The sequence below is a fragment of the Drosophila subobscura genome, chromosome O (assembly GCF_008121235.1).
Source record: "Drosophila subobscura isolate 14011-0131.10 chromosome O, UCBerk_Dsub_1.0, whole genome shotgun sequence".
In the NCBI taxonomy this organism is placed as follows: domain Eukaryota; kingdom Metazoa; phylum Arthropoda; class Insecta; order Diptera; family Drosophilidae; genus Drosophila; species Drosophila subobscura.
The window spans coordinates 13,059,019-13,083,731 of NC_048533.1; the positions used below are offsets into that span (position 1 = coordinate 13,059,019).

Here is a 24,713-nt window from a genome sequence, read left to right on the forward strand (position 1 = left end):
CAGCAGCAGCAGCACCAACGGCAGCTGAAACTGAAGTTGGATTTTGAGACTGAAGCTGAAGCTTACAGCAGTTGCTGCTGCTGCTGCTGCCGCTGCTGCGCCGCCAAGTGAATGACAGTTGCCACCTTGAAAACGTCTGCCGTGGTTGTTGCTGCTGTGGCTGTTGCCGCTGCTGTTATCGAGGCTGCCCCGCTGCTGTTGCGGCAGCTGTCGTCGGTCCAGCGTCAAGCTTTCATTTAACCAAAGCGAGACAGCAAATGAGAGAAAGAGTGAATGTACGAGAGAGCAAGAGAGGCAGTTAGTGATGTAGAAAGAATGAAGAAAATATGTAAATCCATAATCCATAATGTCTAGTGTCCAGATGATAACCTTTAATGATACCCTGTAAATCCCTTTTGAATCCCTTATCCATTGCAATCGGCATAAATTCTACATCCAACACTTATGACTAATATTTATTCCATTTTTAATTTGCTTTTCTGCTGTTTGAAAGCGAAATTTGATTTCATTTTGCTGGCATTTCGACGCTGACTCTGACTCCGCCTCTGCGGGCGCCCACCCGCAGCAGTACTTTCCTTTACTTTCATTTGAGTGAAAGATACTCTCGAGGCACATCATCATCTCTCACTCTCACTCTCACTCTCCCCACTGATCACTGGCTCTCTGCTCTCTTTGGGATGTTTTCATTTTGAAGAGTGAAAAGGACCAATTTCAATTTCAATTTCACATCGTTGCCTCGCTTTCAAATGTATCCAATGCATCCACGAAACGCTCTGTGCAGTTAATTATATGTGTGCATGGCAGCTGCATTCATTCGTCGATGCCCCGATGCTGCTCACTGCTGCCGCTGCCGCTGCTGCTGCTGCTGCTCATTTGTAAAAGTATCTTATAGATAAACAGGAAGTGAAATGGGTTTCAATGGCCATGGGATGCCGCTGCCGTTGCTGTTGCTGTTTTGTTGCTGTTTTGTTGCAGTCGCATTTGATTTTCTTCGAACAAAAGTTAACTTTTACTCTGCAGATTAGTTGTTGCATTTTCCCCAGATGGGTTTTCCCCCTCTCTCGCCATGGCTTTTCGTTCGAGTGGGCGTGAGTGGGCCTTGGGAAAGCGCCATGGGGTGAATGGCTAAGATTTAATAGCTTAATTGTATGTTGAATGGCAAAAAGATGGAAAGTGGGTGAGGAATTGAGAAATTTGTTACAATTTAAGGGTTTCTCCAACAGTCGTTTATGGGGGGCTCGTGATTAAGATTGATTTAAACTTATTTTAGGTAATTTTAAAACACTAACTCATTAGCTTTTTGTCTTTAATCTGTTTACCCACACTGAAAAAAAATGTTTGCATTTCCATGATCGCTTTCCAGCACTGTCACACAATTTGTCACTCCACGTTTGTCTTTACAAAGACCAATTAGAGATTTTCAACGCCTTTTTAAAGTCAAATCGGTGGAAAATATACTCAATTCAACGAAAACTCATCCCCTTTCAAAATCTAACATTTTTTGGTAATTCAAAATAATCTCGCAACATCATCTAGGCCTGGGATCTTTGCTTACAGGCAGAAAAGTCAAATACAAAAGTAAAATACTTTCCAACAACTATCAAATTACGCTGCGTGGCCAACAAAGTGTTAAATTCTCGACAAGCGACAAGAGTTCCTTGGGTGAAAGCGTTTCACAGATTACAGATGGCATAATTTTCACGCTTTTCCGCTAAAAGAAGCGAAGAGCGCGAAGAAGAAGTGGGAGAACTCTCAAATGAGAACTGATTTATTATACAAATTAAAAACCAGACCACACTGAAAAAAAGGTGTAGAGGGAAGAGGTCAAGTAATTAGTGGTGAGGGTTTAGGCCGTGTCATGGTTTCCTTCCTCTTTGGAAAAATGATGAATACTAGATCAAAGTTGAAGATATGGCCAGTAGGTAGACGAAATGCGATATAATACAAGCGATTAGCAACAATAAAAGGCAGTTGAGAGAGAAGAGGTTGTCGGATTAAACATATTCAAAACTCAGAGAGGTAGCGAGAGATCCAACCTCGAGGGAGAGCGAGAGACAAGGAAGCGGTCAGCGGCCATACAAGTTGAGTCGACATTAAGTAGCCAGCACATACATTCACGCAGACAGATACAAACAGACAGATACAGATACGACAGCAGACAGGTAGCCTCAACCGCGCAGCAGCAGCAGCAGCAGCAGCAGCAGCAGCGGAGGTAGTTATTGCTCTTGAGATACTTTTGGACACGAAGCGGAAACACAGACACACACAAGAATCGAGGGACAGACAATGGATGGGGTGGGGACACGCCTTTCGAGCGACTTAACTCTTGGGCTGCATCATAAATTGTTTTTGTGGAAGATGTGTAGAAAGATGCAGCAGGCAGTAGTCGTTTTCGCGTATCTTAAAGATACAAATTACAAGCGAAAGAGAGATGATGATTAAAAGAGCTTTAAGAGCATGTCCATGTCTGTCTCTTTGACTCTCGATCGGCCGCTGCCGTTTCCATGGTCAACCAGAAGCATAAACAGTGAAACGAAACAGAAACGCCATGAAATGGAATCGAAACAACACTCGCCATGCAAATCTTGAGGAAGCAGAAACGATGACAATAAAAAGAAACGGAAAATCCATCCATTGCTCTACAAAAAAAATGTGTGCATCACGGGACGGGGACGGGGGCCGGATGGATGGACAAGTTTTGTCATCATTTTTGTCACGCACGAAAGCTGTTTGAAGGCTTCCCTGCTTTTTCTTCTTCTCTTTTGCGGTTTCTTCTTGTGCTGCTGCTGCTGCTGCGACTTCTTCTCTTGCGGTTACTACTTCTTCTTCTTACATTTACCTCTTTTGCTGCTGCTTCTTTGTCGCTTCTTCTGCTGGTTTGTCTCTGCCTTTCTTATGATGCCGCCGCCACCGTCCGCCACTTGAATTCAATTTGTTAAGCGGTTAAGCGTGCCGTAACGAAACGGAATGGAATGAAACACCCAAAGGAGAGAGAGATAGAGAAACACTCAGGGCAAAGAGTCACTCTACACTCTACAGTGGGACATCAATTACATTTGTGGGTATAATAATGGGAAATTATGAACAAACATGAAAGGTGAACTGATATGAGAAATATTGGGAGAGTTTAATATTCTTAATAGTTCTTCGATTAATTAAAAACATTCTTTATTAAATATTCACTATTTTCATTTAATTTCTTTTCCGACCCATATGTTATATGATATTCCATCAATTACGAAAGCTTTTCGTACCACTGTGCCCTTCGGGAGTCCGACTTTCCACTGTGGTGGCACTCGCCATAAATCGTTTGACTTTTGTAGGGCTCTCGTGGATCCCACCGCTGCCTCTGTTGCAAGTATCTTTTGGATTTATGCATTGTTTATGTTGAAATTCCACTTTTGGGATCTGGATTTACGAACTGTTGCTCTGTGGCCTGTCGTTTGTTCATTGATTTCAATTATAACCCAGTTTTTCATTAATGCAGTTCACTTTTTAGCCCCCACAGACCCCGTCCCCTCTGGCCTTCCCCAGCACCGCTTCTTTCAGGGTCCATTCCGGGGTCCGTCCGTCAGCAATCTCATTGTCAGATAATTATGGTCTGGTTGGGGCAGTTGGCTTCGAGTTTTGGGTGCGTGTGTGTACTTTTGTGGAAACCCTGACCTGAAACCGTAGCTTTTTTTCTCTTTCGCTCTCTTTTGGCAGGGGGATGTGCGTGTGCCTCGGTCTCTATCTATCAGATACATCGCACTATATAGAGGCTACATATTGATTATGAAAAACATGAAAGCATACAACATGCAAATGCACAAATCGATATTTCAACCAACTAAAAAGGCAATTAATGATAATTGTAGGTGATTGCTCCCTCGCCCATTAGATGCGCGTGTTGCGGCACCCAATGACACACCCAACGATTCCTCTGGCAAATACTGCATCTCCCTTTTCACTTTATATATTTTATTATAGTTCTCCCTCCCTTTTTTGTAATCCAGAGCTTTATTTTGACCATGAAAAATCAGTAACTACAGCAACAGCAGCAGCAGCCTCAGTTGCAGTAGTTGATGACCCTCGTCGGATAGATACTTTCAAGGATATGTCTCAGAGCGTCGCTGCTTCCATTTACCCAAAGGTTAAAGGTACCAACAACAACAACAACAACAACAACAACAACAACAATCACAAGGCTAGAACCGTAGCTGGTTTCTCGATTCCGCTTTCAGTTCGTTTTTGGGTTCAGTCTCGGTCAGTAGTTGGGCTCTACGCTCATTATCGTACTCTCGAGTTTGAGGTTTCTGGTCTGGGATCTGTCTCTGGTCTGGCCGCCAATGGAAAGGGAATACCTCCAACCCACAGGCAGAGCCCACAGACAGACAGTTGGGGGGATTGACAGTACAAATGAACAGAAACCAGATGACAAAGTAGAACATTTCAATAAAACGAAACATGGTTACTCTTCAGAAATCAAAGTTAAAGAACACTTAACTGAGGGGCGCTGCAAATTGTATAATTCCTTTGATCTGTCATTTAAAAATTAACAAAATACCAAATTATAAATTTTACCACTAATATTATGTATAAACAATTATTTAAATAAATTTATAATTAAAACATTTTTTTATTTTTAGCTTGTTTTGTTTGTTTTTAGCAATTCTGTTATTAATTAATAATTTTTGCTTGTCTGAGAATGTGTGTGTATACCCTTTCACAAGTAGCGCAGAATGCACCAAGGAGAAAGAGAGAGAAAAAGGCAAAACAGCTTGGGAAAGGGAAGCAACAGAGAGAATGGGAGAGCAAGCCACTGGCTAGCAACAGGCAAATGACTGGGCGAGTGGTGCAAAAAAAAAAACGACTAATAATAGTAATAATGAAATAGAAGCACCATTCGAGGGGCAAGGCTAAAGAGGGGTCTCCCATCAGGGGATTGAATGCATTAATCAAAGGGAAGACAGAATGAGAGAGAGGGAGAGAGGTTGGGGTGTGGGCTGGCAAACATCTGTTGCAATTCAACTGAGTACAAAATAATTGTAGTGTGCAAAATGTGAAATTATAAAGAAGCCAAACAAGTGGTTTCAAAAGAGAGAGGAGGAACAACACTCTTGAGGGGGAGGCGGCAACGTATAATGATTTGGATGCAGAAAACAAAATGAAATTAAATTATTTTAGCATTTCAGTTGAGTGGATTTTACACGAATTTCATTTGGAACAATATCAGACAAAACAGAACAGAAAACCATTTACTCCCAACACAAAGTACTATTTTCTCTTAAATTTTCCAATGGAAAAATTGAAAATTTACATAAATCTTTCAAGATTTCAAATCAAAATTTCATAATTTTCATAGATTTTCTGTTGGATGTCCATAAATATGAACATTTGAATGGAAATTACAACAATATTTACATTTATGGTACTGCATGGAAAACATTCTTTGGGATTACTCAACAAAATGATTGTTTTATTTGCTATTTCAAACGATTTCCATTCCGAATCCAATGCTGTGTCCCAAGCATTCAATTAGCTCATAGATCGATCGATTTATAACCCCTTCAATTTGTATATTTTTCTCTGCCTTTTACCTACAGAGGGGGGTGATTGTATATCATTTTAATACACGTTTCAGGGTTCTATCTATCCGGATGAGCAGGCCATTTCCCAGGCCCTCCAGAGAGCAGACAGCAGCGTAGGCATCAGAATTGGGTCAAGTTTCAGTTTTATTGCCCCATGAGTCGAGTCTCTCTGCCTGTGCTGTTGCCACTCGTATGATTCTCCATTTCTTTCCCCATGGCACACCCTGATGATGGGATTGGATGCTCTCTCTCTATGTGACTCTGCGGCACTGCGGCTCTCCTCTGCTCTATATGCGTGTATAATTTCCTTTGATTAAATCATAAAATATGCAAAAAATACAAAAGAGAACCCAGCAACAAATGCGAACAACGAAAACTTTTTCAGTTGCCCAAAAAATGCCAAAAACTAGGTCACAGTTTTCGGGGGCTGATGAGTGCCACAAAAAGAGTGCCCCTAAAGAAGAAAAGGAAGGCAAAGCGAAGTTGTTGATACTCTTGAAGTTTGGGAGTTCTTGGGGATGCGACTTGTCATCAGATTTCGATGAAATTAAACTAAAATTTTTTTTTTATGAGAATTTGTTGCGCAATTGAAAGATATGTTTTCTTTGATTTTCTCTAAATTTTCGAAAGATTTTATAGATATAACGATTGAAATGGAAATAGTTCTAATGTAATTCTCCTGCTACCTGGCAAACATTCTGGTATTTTGTAGGGCATCCAAAAGCATCCAACTGTAATCCCTCCCAAAGCAGAGCTTTATTTTGTAGTTGTCTCACACGGCGTACGCGTAATATAAGCAATTTCTTTGCTGTTTCAGCTTCAGTTACAGCTGCTCCTGAGGCCTAAAAGGTCAAGCGTCTGCTGTCGAAGTCGGCGTCAATCAGTAGGGGCAACAGCAACAGTGGCAGAGCGACAGCAGCAGAAACAGCGACTGACTGGCAACAGCAGTAGCAGCAGCAGCAGGCAGCAGGCAGCATTGAGTCGACCCCGGCGGCAGAAGGCGAGTGCGGGGCAATTAGCGCGCAATTGACCTACATTCGGGGCAGCATTAATGGTGTCAATAGTAAACGAGACTCTGACGGTGACGACGACGGCGACAACCTCCGCGCTCCGGTACGCTACGCTCCACGCTCCACTCTCCCGCCCTCCGCCGCTCATCTCACTACTCTGTTCAACTGAGCGCACAAAACGTTGAATGTTCAATGCTTCTCTCAATGAGAGATTCTCTCAAGCATAAGTGCAACACAAATTATATTTAAAATTATGTATGTTTCAGCCTTCGGGCCCCAAAAAGGAAACCTTGCTCAATTTTCCGGACTCAATTACATGTCGTATTGCCACCCGCTGCCTTGTGACGTCAGCGCATGAGAGACACAAGGAAGCGATCAATTGAATGCGAGAGGGAGAGAGAAATAGAGAGACACGTTGCGCTGGCAATGAATGCCCTTCGTGTGTGTGTGTGTGCTAGAATGAGGAAGACGACTTCCTCAAAAGCTCAAAGTCACTCTCTTCAGGGTTTTCTCTTTAGGCAAATGATTTTTTTACTTCTCAATTGACGCCACAACGCGTGACTGGCTATTCGCGAACAAAAAGGCTGGATTAATCAATTTTATTTGGATTGATCTAATCCGTTTCAGGAAAATGCCCTTAAAGAGAGAGTATCCCCACAAAAACGTTTAAAAATGTTACATTTACAAATCAAAGAATCTTGGCCAAAACAATTAAGGCGTTCTCAGTGCGTGCGATGCGATTTCTTTGAGTGACAGCAGAGACAACCCCCCCCACCACCACCCACTGCCAACAACATGATCTTACACCACACCACACAACAACGCAACGCAGCAACCCTCAGCTGGCAGAGACAGAGGGGCAGCAGCAGCAGCAGCAAGCAGAGACATCAACAGCGACCGAGGTAACGGCAGAGGAGGCAGCATGTAAGTTGTACACGATAAATGAGAAATGAGGTTACCTACTTTTTAAGAAGGTCAATACGACCCAAAACAAATGAGCGAGGCAACGCCAGGCAGTGAAGTCAGCAGAGGCCGGCAGTGGGGTGGCAGCAGAAACTGAGAGGGAGAGAGAGAGGCAGAGACCCACAATGAGAGAGAGGGTGGCGGCAGAGGGAGAGCCAGCTAGCTTGCTAGCTAGCGAGCACATGGTGTCAGAAGCAGCGAAGCCCAAAGCTCAGTGACCATGTGAGCAGCAGAGACTGCGACTGCAACAGAGGCAGCGACTGCGACTTGCGACGGCGAACATACCACAAACATATTACAGCAAACGTTTTCAATGAAAACAAAAGTAGTACACGCTGCTGCCCCCGCCAACGCAGACGTTGACGTCAGCTTTTTGGCCTCTCTCTCTCTCTCTATGCCTTGCCTGCCTCTGCTCTCCTCTGCTGTTGTAAGTGTCCAAAGTTTGGTGACGAATTCGGGTGTTAAGAGATTTTCTGTTGTGGCCACATGGAGGGCGACTGCGCTGCCTTCTGCTTCTGCTGCCATTTACGAGGGCGCGGCTGACGCGCTGTAACGAGGCTAAAGCGGCAGCAGCAGCAGCGACAGCAGAAGCATTGCTTTTGTATGTAAGCACGCCAACGCAAGGCGCGCTGCTGCTGGCTTTGGACGTTGGCGTTGCATTTTTGTCGCTTGTCAGCTGGTCGCTCAGCTCTCTGCTCTGCTGCAGCGCTGTCTGTACCGCTCAGCTCTGCTCTGCTGCGTTGTGTGTTGTATTGCTTTTAGCCTCCACCTCCTTTTGGCTTTTTCATTGTTTTATTGTTGTTTTTATTTTGTTGTAAAGCATTTCTGTTTGTTAAATGTTTGAATGCTGTTTGCTGCTGCTCTCTGCATCTCAAGAGAGATAGAGAAAGAGAGTGAGGGGGAGAACGTGATTAACGGTAATTGAGATAAGGATTGAGAGAGTGATTTGTAATGGTGGAAATGGAACTAGTGATGAAAGACCAATTGAGCTTTCGAGATTTTGGATTTAGTAAGGAGAAAAATATGTTCGAGACTTTGGGATTTAATTTCACAGATTTTTTCACTAGGATAAATAGTTAATGAGGATCTTTTTCCATTTTTTCATATTTTTCAATTTAAATTCTTCAACAATTGTCATAGATTCACTTTTGTCATCAAACTACGAGTGAGAACCTCTAAAGACTCTCCCAAAAGCCCGTCCCTAATCCGTACCCACTTCAGAAGGATTTTCTACCCAACCCCAGCACTCAATCCACACAAAATAGTTCCCTTTGGTGTGCCACAGCAATTAGGCCAGAGAGACGTACATTTGACATATTTTGAATCAATAAATTTCACGCCCCACACACGCATTTCAACGGGGGGACAGATTGGAAGGCATGGACATCCACTGAGGGTCAATGATTGTAGTCGTATTCCGTTGCGGGTGGTTGGCAACCTCCATCTACCCCCCACACACACACAAACGTCTGTCTGGCAACACACACTCGTGAATTGTGTGTCATTGTTATCGGGTGCGGGAATCGTGAGTTTTGTGTGGCATGAACATTGAAATGAAATCATGTCATCGATATAAATATAGAACGAGTATGTTTCTGCTTTTTTTTTGGGTTGTATGTTTTCTAACCTTACCTCTATCACACTGTGGACACCCTCCAACCCTCCAACCCCCCATTATTCCCCTTTATCTATCCATCAACGTCAAAATGACAAAGTTTGAGGGTCTTACACGGTACGCAGGCACCACATCCCCACCCCCATTCATTACACTCGTGTAGAATTTATGGATTGGTTTATTAGGGGGAAAACCTTCACTCTTATTGACCACATTGATTTCCATATTCAATTCCCCAGCACTCCACCCACTCTGCGGGACTATGACAATGGCAGAGAGACCTTAAAAGCTCCCTCTCTCTCCCGCTTTCTCTCTTCAACAGGTTCCACTAACTGACAGCAGGGACATCCATCGTTAGGTGTCAAAGAACCTTGATGCCAGAGAGAGGCCAGCATATGGCAGGTGTCAAAAACTGATATTGGGAAATCATTAATATATTTGAAGGGGATTTGTGTGTGTTGTAAAGAAAATTGTTGGCTCGGGTGGAGATAATCTTACCGAAAAAGTGCCTCCAATTTCACAATGGCAAAGAAAATGTTTATATCCCAAGCAACTGTACTTTTCATTAAGTTTTCATTTCCGTATCTGTGATAACAATCCAATTTTCCGTTAAAACCTCCCCGACTATTAACCCCACCCCCATGACCTCTTGTCATGGCTTTTCCAAAAAGGTTTTTGTTAGCATTGAAAATATTTTATCAACTATAATTACGCAAAATCATAGAGCAAAACGACGGACGCGACCTTATCGCAGGCACAAATTGAAACAGCAGCCGCAGCAGCATTTGCTCGTACGTCGTATTTTGTACATTTTACAATAGCAAAATGCTGTTGTAACCCATGATTACAACAAATGAGCACACACACACACGCGCACAGCGAGCATACGTGTAATTGTAATTACATATGCCTTGGCAACAACAGCAGCAAAGGCGGCAGGCGACGGCGGAACAAAGTGGAAATGAAAACACCTTCGCTAAAGTAGAAAAAAATTGCTTGCACACACTTCCTCATGCAAACAGAAGGGGTGAGGCGGCAGTGAGAGAAGAGAGGTGGAGGCCTGCTCTTGCTCTCTTTAGACTATATTGAGACACGTGAGATTAGGCCACCCAAAGAGCAAGACTATCTTACCTCCTGCTTAATATAACGTGCTCTTGCACAAAGCAAAATAACGAGCAAGAGAGAAGCAAAAGAAACAGCAGAAGCCGCAACGCTAAGTGAAGAGAGATTACTGTCGCAAAAAATGTGCACATGTGTACGCCAAGCCCTTCGCTCACCTCTCGCCCCTCCAAGGCCCCACAAGCTCATGGCTCAAAGCAATCGCTATTTTCCCCCCACTTACATACACGCGCGCTCCCTCTCTGTTACATTCGTCGCTCGGCGATTCACCTTCGGTCAAACGAATTAAAATGAATTAGCACGAGGCTTTGCCTGCATGCCCAAAGTGTATTAAAACGAGGTGAGGCATGCACAAGCATGAGAGTGCTCTCATTGATCTCATTCTGCAAGGGAAGGTTAGAATGCTTGCATATCACCAGACACCTGTCTTTAAGCGGCAGAACAACATGTTCGAGAAGGTGCAGAGCATTGCCCGTTGATCTTCATTTTGAGTGAAGTGTGAATATCGTCCGTCGTCTACTTTCTCTCTACAAATAGTTGAAATCGAGTTTCAATGCAAAAGACATTTTTGAAATCCGTGAAAGTGAAGCGCAACAGCAGCAGCAGCAGCAGAGGGGTCAAACACAACAAAACAACAAATCCACACCATTCTCCACTCTCTACCTTCACCCAACGTCTGTATCTATCACACTCTACCTTTCTATTAATCTCCACTCTTTTTACTCCTCTCACCCACACACTGCCTCTCTCTCCATTTGACCTGCTGTCCCTTCAGTCAATTCCCGCTCTCTCTCCATTAGTACTTCCCCGTTGTTTCCACATCTCCCTGCTATCATTAAAGGCTTGCGGCAAAGAGTTTGTAATTACAATTACGCCAATTGCAATAAGTTATTGATACCCTCTACAGAGAGAGGTATTTTGAATTTTAGAAAACCCGAAAAGCAATATTCTGATTATTATGTATCCATATCTGATCGATTCAAATATGTTAATCAAAACCTTAAAGTAACATCATCGCCTCTGCCAGGGTACCCGTACCTTACTCTTTCTTAATCGTTTTTCTGCTTTTCTTTTGCTTTTAAGTTTCATTTCACTTTAATGAAAACGACAATCATTTGATGGGCCAGAGAGTGAGAGCGGGTGTAGCAGGGGGTCAGCCGATATTTATCTCCCATATGCACTTTTTGCACTTGAGTATAACGGTAATTACATCTAGGCACGGCATTGCCCCTGAATTTTAATGTGCACACACACACTCACGCATACACGGATACAGGCTCACATGCATGCATCAAATGCTGCACTCATTTGATTATTTTCACCCCCGACGACGACGCAACCCCAACCGATTCCTATCGTTGAATATTTTCATAGCTTAACGGTAATCACTTTTAATGACGACATTGAATGTTGTTGTTGCTTTTGGCATGACGCGTGGGGGCCGGGGCAGCACAAAAACTAATTGATGTCTGTCCCAAGATCATCAAACTTTATGTTCGATTTTACATTGGATCTAGAGGAAATATTGGATGATTATTACAAACTATAGCTAAATGATATCTGTGATCTTTTGGAGGGTATTGCGAATTTCCTTAGGTGTGTCATAGATACACATTCTGTATCTAAATATACTCGCATCACATCACGTTTTATTTATCTGTCTTCTTGCAACATCATTACTAAAGATTTGCATTATCTTTGATGTGATAAGCGCTTATAAAACAAAAATCTTATCTGAAAACACACTGTCCTTAAAATATCAAAGACTGAAGATTCCCAATGCAAATTAGACATGTTAAGAGACTGATTCTTACCTGGCTAAGGCCATTCTAACATGAGAAAGCCCTCCGTGAGGTAGCGCCAGCGTATCCACTTTGATTGCTTTTACCACAAAGAATTTTCGCACACAAAATCACAGATCAAAACTTTTTGGCTTTGATATTTATTGGTTGCTTGCACAAAATTTTGTTTTATAAAAATTTAACGTTTTTTGACATTTATTTAGAGAATCTTTTCAAGTTCTTTGCATTTTGTGCTTGAACAAAGAAATTAATTTTGATTATAATGGTATTCCAGCATCAACGACAACAACAACAACGAAAGTAATCAGTTGGGAAATGGGGGGTAAAATTACTTCCCCCAGAGAAACATAAAGAATCCAAAGAACAAGAAGAAAATCACATAAATTTTATCACATTTCAATTGTGAAGCGTACGTGTGTGACCATATAATGACCAGGTTCCTATACTCGTACGTACTCCCCTTTAAAATACGTGATATTTGTACGCGAAATAATCAAAAAGTCAATGAAACTGTCTGCGAAGGTCGAAGCTTTGGATACTCTTAAAAAAACATCATATTAGTGAAAGATGTACGGTAGGGTGGTGCAAATTTAGATTTTTCACAGTTTCATTGGTTTTTGTAGTAGAATTTCATTTGGTATATAATTTTGCTGAGTTTACTTAACCGATTTGGCTGTATCTCTTATATGCCCTACCTATTCACGTAAGAAGAATATGTCCAAAGTTTCATTGAGTTATCTTCAAAATGACAGACTTCTATGCTTGAGAACAAACAAAACGAGCACGCGGACATGTGGACAAGGCCATATTTATAAGCAAAACTGTCCCATAATACCCTCCTCTTTCAGGGTATAACCAACACCAACGCACATGATCACGCACGGCACTCATACTTCAAAGAGGAAGGGTGAAAAAACCGAGCGTACAATGTTCAATGCCAAATCAAAATAAAAATAAATTCACGAAGCAACAACAAAAAAAGATACTGGAACACACACAGCACCAAAAACGATTCCAGTTATCAGCAGCAGCAGAATTTTTGTGTTTTTTTTTGTGTTTTCTGATAAGCAAAAATTAAACAAAGAGTGCTTTAAGCTCTATCTCGCTCTCTCCTTCAGTCTAGACCTGTCTTGCACACGCTGTGTGAACCCCTGCCTGCATCTCTTTCTAGACATTTGCACATGGCCCGGCATTAAAAAAGAATCCGCAGCCTTCGGGGCTAAATAGTAAATGAAATCAATAAAAAGAAAACACAAGAAAGAAAAACAGAAAAATAAAAAAAGAGAAAAGCAGAAGAGGAACCAAAGAGGAGCGAAGAAGTAGAAGAGGAACGGCACAGATGAGGCAAAAGTAGAAATCTTCTGGCGCTTCCGCAGCTGCTGCGAGCCGGCATAATAAATCAGTGCAAAAAAAGCTTTGGAGGTCAGCATTGACGCCCAAGACGCAAGGAAGAAGTAGAATCAGAACCAGAAGAAGGGGCGGCAGGAGGAAGCAGCTGAAACTTGTAGGGAAATGATTGGGAAAACATTTTAAATGGAATTCAGGAAACTGCTTGATTTCTTCTACTGCTTGAATGTGGTGTGTAAGTATCAAGCAGTTGCTAACCATTCGTTCAAGAGAATCAGTTTTCCAATTAGATGGAAGTATCAGCAAGAATCTGGGAAAGCAGTTTGACAACATCCACTGCTTTAATCAGTAAATGGAATAAGACCAATAAACGAAGCCGTAAAGCAAGCAGTTGTATTGATACCACTAGCAACGGTGTTTTTATCCAATCCAATACAAGTTGAGGAATTGATTTTAAAACGTTTCAATCAACAATTTGGATTGCTTGACCATGAAAAAGGCTAGAATAAGCAGTAGAACGTTGAGGTTTGTTATAAGTGGTTCCAAAAATAACCTTTTCACTCCGAAATAATCAACAGATTCGCTTTGATGCATCAAAAACATCGTTTATGAAGCACTTGAAACGAAGTTCTAAGCTGATTCAAAATGTCATCCACAGACACCCCAAAGAAATGAACTCTGTGATAACAGAAAGCCAATATCAGCAGAGAGCAGGGGGGAAGGGCGGTGGGACAGCAGCTTCAACGGAATTGAGAAACTACAACAAAAGCTGTAGAGCAACAACAACAAAAACTACAACCTACTAAATGCCATTCCATTCCATAGCCTCACGAGCATACATATGTATGCATAAATACAAGGTTCTTCCTATATCACTCGTTTCCACACGACACACACATATGAGCTTCTATATACACACAAACAACACACAAGAAAATAAGAAAAAAACACACACACAAAATAAGCTTTAAGCAAAGCTAAAAACTCGCGCAGTTGAGAGCGCAACGCCGGCTTTTGCTTTGCTGTGGGTGTTTTGCTGCGGCAGAGACTGACCTCCAGTGCAGTGCGAAAGAGAGGGAAACAGAACCAGCAAGAGGGAGAGTAGCCTCTCTCATTTATAAACAATAAACAAAAATAGTGGACAGACAGAGTGGACACAGCACATGTTTTTAATTGCTTGGATGTGGAGGGGGAGAGCTTTTTCACAAAACATGTGTAGTGCTCGCCGCCGCTCTTCGCCCTCTCTCTTTCGCTAATGCTGTCTCTTTCTGCCTTTGTAGAATGTCAATGCTATGTGTACGCGAAGTCTGGCAACGCCAAAAGCAAAAGCTCTCATATACTGGGCAAACAAAAATTAATTGTGTATAAATTTAATCAAATTCGAACGACCACATAAACATGTGATTTGCGTCAGCGACGACCAGAAAGCGCGATGGAGTGAGAAATTCAGAAACAGATATAACCAGAAAGATAGACAGAGAACAGGAGAGGGAGAATGGGAGGCTAGATAGAGAGAAAGAGAGAGAGAACATTTACCGGGTTGATTCTATAAGAAAGTCCGTGAGTAAAAAAGCCGACTGCTAACTAAAGTTACGATATGTGTATGGAAAAACTGGTCTCTGGTTGGTTTTGTGGCTCAAACGATTTTGAAGGGCGTTAGATTCGAGGAAGCTGGCTGTCGTTGTCGTTGTTTTTGTGGGTTAAACCTCCGGTTAAAGCTCTTTTTATCGTACACTTTTTGTCTTAAAGATTTAATACACATTTTTCCCAAGTAAAATCCACTACAATTAAAGTCCACACTCTGTGTAGAGAGAGACACGCGCGTCTAGGGGTCACGCCATTAATTCTGTGTGGAAAGTGCACCTTTTGGAGTACTCATTACCGTTTTGAATAGGTTTTTTATGGAAAATTAGTTAGCAACACACACTAGGCCGACGACGTACATTTACGGGGGGTTTTGTGTGGCACGGAGTCGCGGACGGCACGAAAAAAGCACACCAGCTGTTTTAGCTTGCCGTACAATTTTTGATTCACCCGCCCGACCAAGAAAACATTCAAACATTCTCAATTCTCAATGTGCCGCGAGAGCGAAAGAGCTCATTTTTGCGTTCAGTGGGAGAGAAAAAAAGCACTGAAAAGCTTTCTTCTTCTGATTGTGCATTTGTTTGTCTTTCTTTGGGTTTTGAAAGAGAGGGTTTTGCGCGCAGAGAGAGCTTTTGCGCTGAGAGCAAGCTTTTTGGTGGGCAGCATTTTTAGAGAGCACAGCGGCTTTTGAGAGATGTTTGATGGCGGCGGCTGTTCAAGGCCCTTATCAAGGCTATTTTTTGCAAGAGAGCACGCGAAACAACAGAAGCTTATCAAGAGGCAAAACAATAGCAGAGAGAGAGGAAGTGGCAAAAAGAGGAAGGGAGAGGGAGAGCTAATGCTATTGACTTAATATCTTTGCGGGCAACAAAAAAGTTCAATGGATATCATTTAATGCCTGATTAAAGTCCAATAACAAGAGGAACGTTGATTAAAATTTAATTATTATGATAATATGATATGATATATTGATATAACGATAGACACAAAACTCACCTTATTTTGTGATATTTTAGGAGCTAAACGCGTCCCTTAATAATCGCAGCTTATCGGCGAGGAGGGAGGACTGTAAGAAAAACATGTTTTTATTTTAAAACAAATAAACTCGAACTCGTTTTATAAAAAAAATATACCAAAATACATGGGATATCGGTTCAACGTCTTGCGAGTCCATGCCCATGCCCCAACGTCATGACAGTGTCGTTGCCATCCATTCCACTTAACAGCAACAACAAACGCGAGTACGAGAGTACCTTTGACGGCGCACAAAAGTTCTCAAGTGAACAACCTTAACGACAGACAGAGAGAAGCCCTCTCCAGCCCCCTTCTTCCATCAATTCCGCTTCCTATTCCACACATGCATGCACCATCATATAAACGTCGAAAGTCAAAGTTTAAAAGAGTTGTGGGATCTACACAGAAACAGCCAACTATAAAAGAGGGGGAACACCCAACTGTCTAGCGAAGGGAAACCACCAAAGAACACCACTTAAGCCAAGGTCAATTTATTTTGCATAGGTAACACCCCAAGAAAACAACTTTTATCAATTTGTTTATACTTCCTAGGCAGAACTTTATCAAAACAAAACTTTATCAATTTCGTAAAATTTTCTTGTCAAAAATGTTGCTTAATTTTTGCTTATCGGAAAGAGTATGTTCAGCCAAGCTTACTTATGATCATGCGACTATTATCTGGAACAAAATAAAACCATAAAATATTTTTAATAATTTCGTTCAAATTATTAACAATTTCACAATTCCATAAGAGAACTAAACGAAAATGAGAATGGATTTTGTAGGCAATCAAAACACTTTTTGCACACCAATTACAAATGTACTCAGATTCGAAGCAGAGTACATATGTATGTAATTAATTATTTTCTGTGTATTTCTTAAGTAATACACTAAAATGTTACAGATCTGTCTATAATGTATGTGTTTAATTATGACAGACTCACATATGAGCGTTGTATTTTAATAAATGTAGTATGTATTTGTTTGCGTGGGAGCTGAGAGCTTTAATAAATTAATTTTGATTAAACAAAAGTCTCTCTGCATCAATTTGTGTCTTAAAAATTGTTACGCTTCAAGGGCATTAAATCGAGTTAAGTTAGTTGTAAAGCCGTTTTTTGTGGCTGTTGTTTTACATGAATAAAATGTAAGCTTCAACAAGATGACCTAAGCGGTGTTTCGAGTCTTTATACTCTTTGGATTCCATAGATTCATAAAACTTGATCTATGTAAACGTAGTTTATTGAACAAACACAACTTTGTTTACTCGTTTCTTGGTTAAATATGGGTGCAAAACGTGCCTGCCTTTCCGTATGTCATAGAATCTTAAATTGGTTTTCTTAATTAGCATCTTAAAAACCGGTTTTTATTCGTTTGGATTTCATGAAATTTTGTCCAGCAAAATAAGCGCACAAATTCCGGTTAAACGTTTATAAATAAATAAATTGAATAGCGTAAACAACCTGCTTAGGCTTTTGGGGATTATGTTTTGCCCAGAAAATATATCCTGACCTGAGTTTATGGCTTTTGTATCTCGGGTTTTCTTGTTATTTTCCCAGCTGGCGTTAATCTAATATTAATGTTTTATCTCAAACATTTTCCAAGAATTATGACGGTAAGGGTCGAAGGGTCTACAGATCCTTTTAGGTAGGTAATACTTCGAAGATGATAAAAGGTACATTTTGTTAACTGTATTTTAATGAACGTTTTTATAGATTAAAGGAAATTACAGGAAATTTGTTATTAAACGATGACTTTATATTCCTTAACATCTCCTAAAAATTCTGTAAAATTATTTACGCACCAAAAACTACCATACAAATTGATAACTAATAATGAAATTGCATTTCTATTCCCTTGGCTACTTCTGCACTCAGCAACAACAATTAGAACACACATCAAAAGTATCTGTATATAATATATGATTATTTATACGATTAAAGTGCCGGCTTCTCTATCATTATCATTATTGGCGCGTCGTCAGTCGCAGTACTTGTACCTGATAGTCGATAGAAAAATTGTTTGTTTTCTTCCACAACTAATGAAAAACGCATCGTCACACTGATGAAGTCGAATACCCGTAGGGAATACTGCCCCTAGTATCGTCAAGCTGCTAGGATTATGTGTGTAATTTTAAGAGATAACACAATCTTGCTGCAAATACAAATGGTGAAATGCTGAGCTCTCGAAACGAAACACACCCCGCGGCAGGCCAACGACTATAAATCGTCAGTGGAATCTAGCAGTTTAGTATCGTTTGAGCGCTCCAGAGAGCAACATCATTTCCATAGAGAAACGTAGAGAATCTGTTGTCCGACAATGATTGGAATTATTTTGCTGGTTGCGGCAGTCACACTGCTTTATGTGTACCTCAAATGGACATTCAGCTACTGGGATCGTCAGGGATTCCCCTCTGCGGGTGTCACCATACCATTTGGCGCCTTGGATTCCGTGCGGAAGGGCAAACGATCCTTTGGCATGGCCATCTATGACATGTACACTGCCACAAAGGAGCCCGTGATGGGCATGTATCTGACGCTGCGTCCTGCCTTGCTGGTGAGGGATGCCAAGCTGGTGAACAATATTTTGGTCAAGGATTTTGCCAGCTTCCATGATCGTGGCATCTATGTGGATGAGAAGAACGATCCCATGTCGGCCAGTATATTTGCCTTGGAGGGCAATAGCTGGAAAAATTTGAGGGCCAAGCTAACGCCTTCCTTTACGTCGGGAAAATTGAAGGCCATGTTCCCGACTGCCGAGGCAATTGGCGATAAAATGGTGGCACATTTGAATGAAACATTGCCACAAGAGGGTAGCCAGGAGGTTGAATTGAAATCGTTGATGTTAACGTGAGTACAAAAGCCTTTCGATTAGTTTTTACATCTAATTATCACTTGTTAACCCTTTAGTTATGCTGTGGATATCATTGCATCGACAATCTTTGGCCTGGATGTGGATAGCTTTGCTGATCCCAACAACGAATTCCTGGCCATCACAAAAACCATCAATCAGAATAAATTTGAGGATATTCTACGCGGCACCACATCTTTCCTGTATCCAGGGTAAGACTTCAACTGAGCAAACTCCATAACTCCTCGATTATATGAATCTTTCATTGATAGATTGGAAAAGATTTTTGTGCGCTTGGGCTGGACTCAGGAGGGACCTGAACGCTTGAGGGAACTCTCCCATCGCATTGTGGATCTTAGGGAGGAGAAAAATATCGTGCGACGCGATCTGTTGCAACTCTTGTTGCAGCTCCGAAACACTGGACAGATTAGCAACGATGATGGCATGTGGTCGGCGGAGAATAACAGCAAGGGACTGAAATCCATTTCCAAGGATTTTATTGCCGCACAGCTGTTTATTTTCTTTGTGGCTGGCTATGAGACGACAGCCTCAACGGCGGCATTTACCATCTACGAGCTGACCCAGAATCCAGAGGTGATGGCAAAGGCCGTGGAGGATGTGAGGAGTGCGCTGGAGAAGCACGATGGAAAGCTGACCTACGATGCCATACAGGACATGAAGTATCTGGAGCTCTGCGTAATGGGTAGGTTTTGGCCTGGAGAGTTTGTTCTTTGCACGGAAAAGAGTTTATTGTGTTTCATTTACAGAAACTGCACGCAAATATCCTGCTCTGCCACTGCTGAATCGTGTCTGCACACAGGATTATACAGTGCCCGATAGCAAAATGGTCATCAAAAAGGGCACACCCATTATTATCTCCCTGATTGGAATGCATCGCGATGCAGAGTACTTCCCAGATCCATTGGCATACCAGCCAGAGCGGTATTTGGATGAGAATAAGAACTTTAATCCAGCGGCCTATTTGCCCTTTGGCGATGGTCGCGTCATTGTATTGGTAAGAGATTGATTGATAGATCCACATTTCTGGAACGATTCTTATGAGATTTTGTGTTCCTTTGTAGGTCTTCGCATGGGCAAAGTCAATGTTAAGATTGCAGTGGCCAAGGTGCTCTCAAATTTTAACCTGGAGATGCGCAAGGAGAAGCGGGAGATCGAGTTCAGTGTCTATGGCATACCCCTGATGCCCAAAGGCGGAGTTCCCGTCCGTATATCCCGCAAAAAGTAACCACACCACAAATGTCTCTGTCTAGTTTTAAATTCTTAGAGTTAATAATAAATCAAATAGTAAACCAAACCCCCCACCCATCATGCACACGCACACACAAAGAAAATACGCACCTCTTTGTGAATGTAAATAGTATTATTCTTCCCACGATTTACATAAGTCAGCGGGCAGGCACACAAACACTATTTACTCAATGGATATATCGGGGTATTTCGAGTATTATATTTTCGTGTGTGTGACAGTTGCATCTGCATTCAAAATGCACTTTTCCCCGAGCAATGACAACACACAATATGGCCGAAAAAAAATATTGCTTCTTTCACTTTTTCCAGGCCAAACACCACACACAAGCACACACACGCACGCACACGCACACACAGAGAACACACAAGAGCGTACGCGGTGTGAATAGGGGGCACACGGGGCAGGGACCGCCTGTTTGCCGTTAATTAATTTTATTGCACTTCACTTGTATTTGGAGCCCGTTTGGCTAGCCCATCGAATGCAGCATTGCATTTGCTTTTTTCTATTACTTTATATTACTAAATAAATATGACGGAATTAAGGCCGAATCAGCGCATTCGTGCTCGTGGGTAGGGCTGCAAAACCATCGATGTTCGCTCCGCCGATGATTTCACCATCGAATGGTGTGAACCATCGATGTATCGCAGACATATAAGTTAATTTAATTGAATTTGGAAAATGATTTTCTGGTTGAAGGTTTTTGCTTAGCAAATTATTTGTCCATTTCCATTTAACGTGATCTTTCTAGATTTCAAATTCCATAATTTTCTCTGAAGCGATAGTCGACACAGTCGATCTATCGCACAATTGTGAAGAAATCGGCTTGTATCGATACTGTCATCAATGTTCATGCAGCCCTAGTGAAAAATTTATCCTGTCCTAGTAAAAATCAATTAAATTTTAGTGCAAGACCTGAAGTAAATAGGCAATATTAGTGGCAGCTGCAAGTAGCAATAAAGCAGCGCCTAAACTGATAGTAGAAAACGCAGTAGCAGGCCCTGTTAGATGTGTGCCAAGTGTGTGTAGTCCGGAAATATATAATATATATACACACATACGGGCTGCTCTACGCACACAGTGATAAGTCAGTATTTACTGACGAAACAGCGCCTCGAACACCACGTAGTATCCAATAAAGTCATCACCTGTTCAAGAGGCAACATCCAGCAACCAACATGGAGGGCAACAAAGACGAGGCACAGCGCTGCATCGACCTCGCAGTGCAATCCCTGGCCGAGGGCAAAATCGACAAGGCAGAAAAGTTTCTACTCAAGGCAGAGAGACTCTATCCCACGGAGAATGCAAAGAGTAAGCAGTGGAGCTATTCGCATATTTGCCATCAATTCTAATTCGATATTCTTTTTTTAGAGCTACTGGCTAGGGTGAAGAGCACCCCTGGCAGCGGCAGCAATGGCAAGTCTCGACCAGCAGCTGCCGCCGATGAGAAAGGACAGCGGACCCAGAAAGCGCACCAATTCGGATTCGCGTAACGCCGCTCCCGACTACTCCAACGATCAGCTAGAGGCTGTGCGCAAGATCAAAAAGTTTGTCCACCACGAAAACCCTCTCCCATTTTCCGCTGTACTAATTTCCATAATCCCCTTTTGCACAGATGCAAAGACTACTACGAGGTATTGGGCGTCAGTAAGACCGCCACGGATTCGGAGATCAAGAAGGCCTACAAAAAGTTGGCCCTACAATTGCATCCCGACAAGAACAAGGCTCCTGGCGCTGTGGAGGCCTTCAAGGCACTCGGCAATGCTGCTGGCGTCCTGACCGATGCGGAGAAACGCAAGAATTATGATCTGTATGGCATAAACGAGACGAGCAGTGGACACAGTCATAATAATGGAGGCGGAAACCATGGCCATGGACAGTACTACAATGAATATGGATACTCGCGCGGCTTCCAGGCCGACATCAGTGCCGAGGAGCTCTTCAATATGTTCTTCAATGGCGGTTTCCCACAACAGAATGTGTACATGCGCCAGCAACGCCGTCAACGGCAGCAACGTGAGGATCGAGAGGTATGCGGCGTGGCGTGACGTGACGTGACCTTTGAACCCAGCCAAGGGGGCGCAGCGGCTTATCTAGAGTCTAATTGTTTGTGTTTACAGGGAAATAATTCATCGGCTTTGATTAATTTGTTGCCCATCTTGCTGCTCATTGGCCTGTCCATGATGTCGTCCTTCTTTATCTCTGATCCTATGTACAGCTTGACGCCCTCGCAGTGAGTACCCGAGAGAGTCCTATCCTATACCTTATGGACATTTGCTAATCTTTACTGCATTTTCTACCCAAGTAAATACTCGGTGAAGCGTGAGACGAACGTCCTAAAGGTTCCTTACTATGTCAAGGAGAATTTCTATTCAGAGTATCAGGGTTCAGTGGCGCGACTGGAGGAGTCTGTTGAGGAGGACTTTGTCAATCATCTCAAGCACTCTTGCAGTCGTGAACGCAACTATCGTAAGTACAACAGTGGAAATTTCACGTGCATCTATGGCTAATGTTTGGTTCTTCACAGGTGACTCTATGTTGGCCAAGGCGCGTACGTTTGGCGATCGGGACCTGTATCGCAAGGCGCAGAATATCAATACGCCTTCGTGCGAGAATCTGCAAAAGTATTTAATCACATAATCTAGTTAAACGTCGATGCTACACGAAATTTCCCTTTTCAAAAGCCATTTCCCTTGGTTGTAGTTTGTTTCCCCCTCATTTCCACACCTCCCCCCACATACACACCCATTGCTTATAGTTGTTATAAATGAATTTCATTGTTTTATCATTTGATTGTTATCATTTTTATATGTGTACTGAAACACCTTTCCTATCCTTACCATCCTCGACCAATCAAAATAGAGTTTTTATATGGCTTGAAGGTAAAAACTGGCAGAGTTCGTGGTAGAAGATGTTGTCCTTCTCCAGCAGTTGAATATATAAATTATAGTGCAATACCATTTAGCCACCTCCACCCCCCTCTGCGGCATGTTTGAAAGCAAAGCAAAGCGAAGCGAAGCGAGCGCAACTGCCATTAAGTCACATCACGTATCTACGAGTACGAGTATCTATAAGTGGGAGGCTGAAATCCATGGATATATGTGCTTTTTTCATTATTTAGAATTCGGATATTTAGACATAATGCAAATGATACGATGATACATTCATACAATACATGCAAAAGTGAACATATTGGATAGACAAATTGTAAACTGGTTTTTTCTTAAGGACACCCATCCTATCGATCGTCGTTCATTGGGTTCAGTGTTGTGCGATGCTCTGAATAAAATTTCAACTAAATCATCATAAAAAGTGTTTCCATTGCCAGCGAGTGCTGCGAGAACTGGTTAAATGCCATAATTATATGATTGCAATGATATTGAGTGGTTCGTTACATTGATATTTATGCATAAATGGGTGTGCAAGTTGTGTGCTAAAATTAGTAAGTTGCACGCACGTTCAACTAGATTTTCCACCCAACCCAAGCAATACCAAGAGCAAAAAAAATTCATCGCTTATAAATCATTTTTGTTTACGTTTGTTTCTTCACTAAGAGGTTTATAAATGTACAAATAAAGCAATGTTATGCTAAGTAAAAGATGGTACACAGATGGTTCGGACTCCAGTAGCACCGTCAATTGCTGATGATGGCCTCCAGGGCGGCCACAACATCACCGCTCTGCTCCCGTAGAACCTTCTCGGCATGCGCTTTGCTAACCAGCAGCTCGTTCATCTGCAAAAAAGAAAGGAGATGCCATTGAGCATACCCACACTCCACACTGTGTCCAGATGGACGTCTGTATACGTACAATCAGTTCGATGTCTTCCTTTTTCACTTGGACCAATTGCAGCTCCTTTTCCTTGGCGACACGCAGCTCGTTCTCTTTGTTGCGCTGATTGCCAAACTGTGCCACCGCCTGCAGATCAAAGAAACCTTTAGATTACTTCTCTGGGCATATGATATACACCTGGTTATACGCACACTGGATATATTTGCTGCAGAGATCTCCTTTTCCTCCGCATAGTCCGTAACACGTTCCAGATCCGCGGCGCCGCCGTCATGACGCGTTTGTTTCTTCTGTTTTGGGTCCAGCTCGTCCTGCGCCTCATCGTCCGCCTCGGTGCCATTCACCTCCACCTCCTGTTCGGCTTCCGTCATGTTGTCTATTGTCTGGTTTTGGTTTATTTAGAAATTTATTTAAAATTTACTTTTTTTATTAACGCTGCTCGAGCCGCCTCGTGCTGCCACCAATGTATGTACCACACTACTTGACTGTAGAAAACGTTTACACTATGTGTGCATTTTGTTTTGTTTTTGATATTACTCGATTTTTATGTTCGATTTGGTATTGCTAGCTAGTCAGAGCTCTCAACACTGTCTTTATAATTTTATTGGACAAATGAATTAGTTTGTTTTAAGTTTTGCCACTTTTAGAAACTCCTTTCTGCTCTAGTGCTTAGAAAATGAGATTTAAGCAAAAAAAAGTCAACAAAAATTGAGTTGATTTTTAGATTTGCGACTTGAAAACTACACAGGGATGAAATTCTTTCGGCGGCACCTGGTTGAAACGTAGG

At 42.1% G+C, this 24,713-nt stretch overlaps 4 protein-coding genes across 4 annotated transcripts in view; 2 read left to right on the plus strand and 2 right to left on the minus strand.

Moving 5' to 3' along the window:
- The window catches only part of LOC117898676 (protein roadkill), a 53,704-nt gene extending 41,471 nt beyond the window's left edge, over window positions 1-12,233 (minus strand). The window contains exon 1 of the mRNA XM_034808258.1: window positions 12,092-12,233. Coding sequence (XP_034664149.1) covers window positions 12,092-12,105 — 14 coding nt within the window. The 5' untranslated portion in view covers window positions 12,106-12,233. The remainder of the gene's footprint in view (window positions 1-12,091) is intronic.
- A 6,030-nt stretch (window positions 12,234-18,263) lies between these two features.
- Window positions 18,264-20,193, plus strand: LOC117898678 (probable cytochrome P450 6d5). The gene is given in 6 exon segments (XM_034808261.1): window positions 18,264-18,870; window positions 18,931-19,083; window positions 19,144-19,574; window positions 19,639-19,869; window positions 19,872-19,886; window positions 19,954-20,193. Coding segments are annotated over 6 exon segments (1,524 nt in total). The 5' UTR covers window positions 18,264-18,340; the 3' UTR covers window positions 20,118-20,193.
- A 1,123-nt stretch (window positions 20,194-21,316) lies between these two features.
- LOC117897588 (dnaJ homolog subfamily B member 12) lies at window positions 21,317-23,315 on the plus strand. The gene is given in 7 exon segments (XM_034806541.1): window positions 21,317-21,449; window positions 21,510-21,586; window positions 21,588-21,685; window positions 21,754-22,168; window positions 22,259-22,371; window positions 22,444-22,607; window positions 22,666-23,315. Coding segments are annotated over 7 exon segments (1,113 nt in total). The 3' UTR covers window positions 22,779-23,315.
- A 338-nt stretch (window positions 23,316-23,653) lies between these two features.
- On the minus strand, window positions 23,654-24,417 carry LOC117896376 (huntingtin-interacting protein K). Its single transcript, XM_034804654.1, has 3 exons — window positions 24,121-24,417; window positions 23,948-24,055; window positions 23,654-23,871 (listed from the first exon to the last, which is right to left on the minus strand). The coding sequence occupies exons 1-3, from the start codon at window positions 24,295-24,297 to the stop codon at window positions 23,773-23,775; spliced, it is 384 nt and encodes a 127-aa protein (XP_034660545.1). The 5' UTR covers window positions 24,298-24,417; the 3' UTR covers window positions 23,654-23,772.
- Between the last annotated feature and the right edge of the window lie 296 nt (window positions 24,418-24,713).